General features: G+C 41.5%; 1 protein-coding gene across 1 annotated transcript in view; it reads right to left on the bottom strand.

Moving 5' to 3' along the window:
• Window positions 1-692: 692 nt before the first annotated feature.
• LOC122548170 (glypican-4-like) overlaps window positions 693-3,676 on the bottom strand; it is a 4,896-nt gene continuing 1,912 nt past the window's right edge. Inside the window, exon 2 of the mRNA XM_043686721.1 lies at window positions 693-1,361. Within this exon, the coding sequence (XP_043542656.1) occupies window positions 958-1,361 (404 nt within the window). The 3' untranslated portion in view covers window positions 693-957. The remainder of the gene's footprint in view (window positions 1,362-3,676) is intronic.

Here is a 3,676-nt window from a genome sequence, read left to right as displayed (position 1 = left end):
TTGCAAAAAAAAAAGCAAATATAAGATGAGAAAACAAAATTCTCATACAATGAATGATTTGAGTCTGATATGTGTTGACTTGAGTTGTGATGGAGACAGGTTCAACTGAGGTCTTCAAGAGAGTATTTGATGTTTCTTTAATTAGAAACAATGTTCGACACTATGGCCAAAATGCCGAGATCTGGTGCAGATTTGATGGGTTAATGGTCTCCTTCTGCACAATAACAATTCTGTGATTCTGCCTGCTCAATCTTTCGTGACAGACATAGCTCATCACCTTTATATCGGCTCCTACCCCTTTTGACAATACAAAGGCCAGGCTGTTCATAGTGCTTCATGTGTATTTTAACCAAGATTCTATACTAATGTAACAACTTGCTTTTCACCTCTCTCGCTCTGACAAAATTAATCTGTGCTTAGTTTATTAATTCAAATGGAATTAATATTACTTTTAGTTATTTTAGTATTTATACTCAGATGTAATTTGTCTTCTACAAACCATAACATTTTTTTAAAAATTACTTCTTTCATTCCAGGAAAAATTAACAATTCACAAATATACCTGGTTGTGATGTTTAATACAAAACCATGACATAGAGGTGCCAAAGTTGGACCAGGGTAGACCAAGTTAGAAGACACATGACATCAGTTTATAGTCCAACAGGTTTATTTGAAATGACAAGCTTTCGGAACACTGTCCCTTCATCACACTGGCCTATGTGCTTCCCTCCATTTCACCTGATTAAGGGGAATCGGTCTGAAAGTTTGTGATTTCAAATATACCTGTTGGATTATAACCTGGTGTTATGTGACTTCTGAGTTAATCGAAAACCAAGTTAAATTGCTTTCACTGTCCCAAAATCAGGGAGAAGGTGGGTCATCAGTAACTACACATATAATACTGTAGGCAAAACAATGGCTGAGGAACACTGTATAGCTTGATCACAACAAGATGTTCTATTTACTTACTGTGGATACTTTATTCAGTACATCTCGTGCAACACTAAGACCTTGTGCAAAGGTTCGAGCAGCAATAAACGCCCTTGTCACCTGAAGCTTCAGTTTGCGTGGTACATCACCAAATGGCTTCAGCTGCTCTGTATATTTACTAACACATTCCAGATATTCTTCAGTGAAATGGTACTGAGGGTTCACCAACCGAAACATTCGCTCCAGGAGTCGAGCCCAGAAGTCACTCAGCATGTCCTCCAGATTTAGATTTCCAATCACATAGTACTTCTTCAGCTCTTTAAACAGATCCTGAAATACTTCAGAGTTCTGTAAATATAGTTGGCCGTAAGTCCGTACAAACATATCGTTCAAGGATTTCTCTGCATTTTCTATAAGTTCCTTGAAGAATTCTGCGGAAAATGAATAATTAAGTCTTAACGACACCCATTATTTTAACAATTAAATTGAATCAATCAATAATTTTTAACATGAGAATTTATACCTATTATAACAGCTGTATCTGGCAAATTAAATTGTTTTACATGATTCTGACATTTGCTCAACAGAAAAAGGACACACATATCTTCTCTGCTTCCTCAGAGGATCATTTCGGTCAATAACCAAATAGTAGCTTTCCTGCCGATTGTCAACCCCTCCAGAGGTGGGTGAATGGCACCACATAAAAGTCAGTTCTTCCCTATCCCAAAACAGGAATCATTCACTCATCTATTCGCTGATAAGACAGTTTTGTGAAAATGTCTACTTTCATGATTCATTATTTGGAGAAATTAAATCTCTAAATATAATGTAAAATTTTTCAGGATTTTTAGCTCTGAGATTTGACAAAGATCTCTCTATGTATGATTACAAAGGTCAGAATTAGAGGGCCAAATGCCATAAAAGTGCAGATGTGCATTAATGCCAGGGCATTAAAATGTTTTCAATAGCGCTGTGAATGATTGACATAATGGCAGAGATTAAAGAAAGCTCAAGAAACTAGTACAGCAGATTGAAATTGGCAGGGACGATGTTGTGGGTTCACAGAGACATGACTACAATGGGACCAGGGTTGAGAATATCTAGGGATACACATCCAACGAAAGGACAGGCAGTTGGCAGAGAGATTGGGGTTGCCTTGATTTGATTTGCTTTATTGCAGTCACATGTACCTAAGTACAGTGAAAAACTTTGTTTTGCGAGAATACAGGCAGATCATAGCAAACAAGGATGTACTGATCATAGGTTGCTTAGACAGAGTGAGGCATACAAGTTACACTGCACAGAAGGTGCACAAAAGAAGGTCAACATTATTTGAAGTTCGAGAGTCCATTCATCAGTCTAATAACATCTGGGAAGAAGCTGTTCTTGAACCTGTTGGTGCGTATGTTCAAGTCTGACAAAGAGATGGTGAGAGAGCATTATTAGGGTAGGAGGGGTCTTCAACAATGTTGGCAGCCCTTCTGTGGCAACGAGAAGTGTAAATGGAGTCCATGGATGGGAGGTTGGCTTCTGTGGTGGTTTGGACTGTGCACACAAACTTCTGTAGTTTCTTGTGGTCCTGTGCAGAGCAATTGCAGGCCTTTAGGCAACCGGATAATATGCTTTCCATGGTGCGTCGGTGAGGGTTGATGATATTTCCTGTACTTCCACACACATCATTTACTGTATCTGTTGCACCTGATGTGGTCTCCGCTACATCGGGGAGACAGGACACCAACTTGTGGATCATTTCAGAGAACATCTGAACACTTCAACTTCCCCTCTCACTCCACCAAGGACATGCAAGTCCTGGGCCTCCTCCAGCACCAAACCCTAACCACCTGACAGCTGGAGGAAGAACACCTCATCTTCCACCTTGGGACCCTGCAACCACACAGGATCAATGTGGATTTCACCAGTTTTGTCATTTCCCCTCACCCACCTTATTCCAGTCCCAAAGCTTCAACCCAGCACCACCCTCTTGACCTGTCCATCTTCTTTCCCACCAATCCGCTCCACCTTCCTCTCCGACCTATCAGTTTCACCCCCACCTTCACATACCTATCATATTCCCAGCTACCTTACCCCCTAGCCCCACACCATCCCATTTATCTCTCAGCCCCTTTGGCCCACAAGCTTCATTCCTGATGAAGGGCTTATGTCCGAAACATCGATGCTCCTGCTCCTTGGATGCTGCCTGACCTGCTGTGCTTTTCCAGCACCACTCTATCAACAGCATAAAAACAAAATAGAAAGCACACAATTAGTAAGCTTCAAATGGTCAAGAAGGAAATCCCATCTGGAGGGGGAGACAGCCCGAGTGAGTATATAGTTCAGGGAATTTGGCGGCAATATGGGAATTCGGTGCAGAGGAGAATAGGTGCTTTTCGCTTTTTTTTTGGCCCAGAGTTTCAGGTTTTTTTAATAGGGTAACTGAAGTCGAGAATCAAAGGCTCAGCATCAAAGAATGCTATCACAGGGAAACTAAGTTCATTAGAACATAGAAGATAGAACATGGAAGAATACAGCGCAGTACAGGCCCTTCGGCCCTCGATGTTGCGCCGATCCAAGCCCACCTAACCTACACTAGCCCACTATCCTCCATATGCCTATCCAATGCCCGCTTAAATGCCCATAATGAGGGAGAGTCCACCACTGCTACTGGCAGGGCATTCCATGAACTCATGACTCGCTGAGTAAAGAACCTACCCCTAACATCTGTCCTATACCTACACCCCCTTAATTT

Source organism: Chiloscyllium plagiosum, unplaced genomic scaffold, assembly GCF_004010195.1.
Source record: "Chiloscyllium plagiosum isolate BGI_BamShark_2017 unplaced genomic scaffold, ASM401019v2 scaf_9234, whole genome shotgun sequence".
Classification (NCBI taxonomy): domain Eukaryota; kingdom Metazoa; phylum Chordata; class Chondrichthyes; order Orectolobiformes; family Hemiscylliidae; genus Chiloscyllium; species Chiloscyllium plagiosum.
This window is presented reverse-complemented; position numbering and strand designations above follow the sequence as displayed.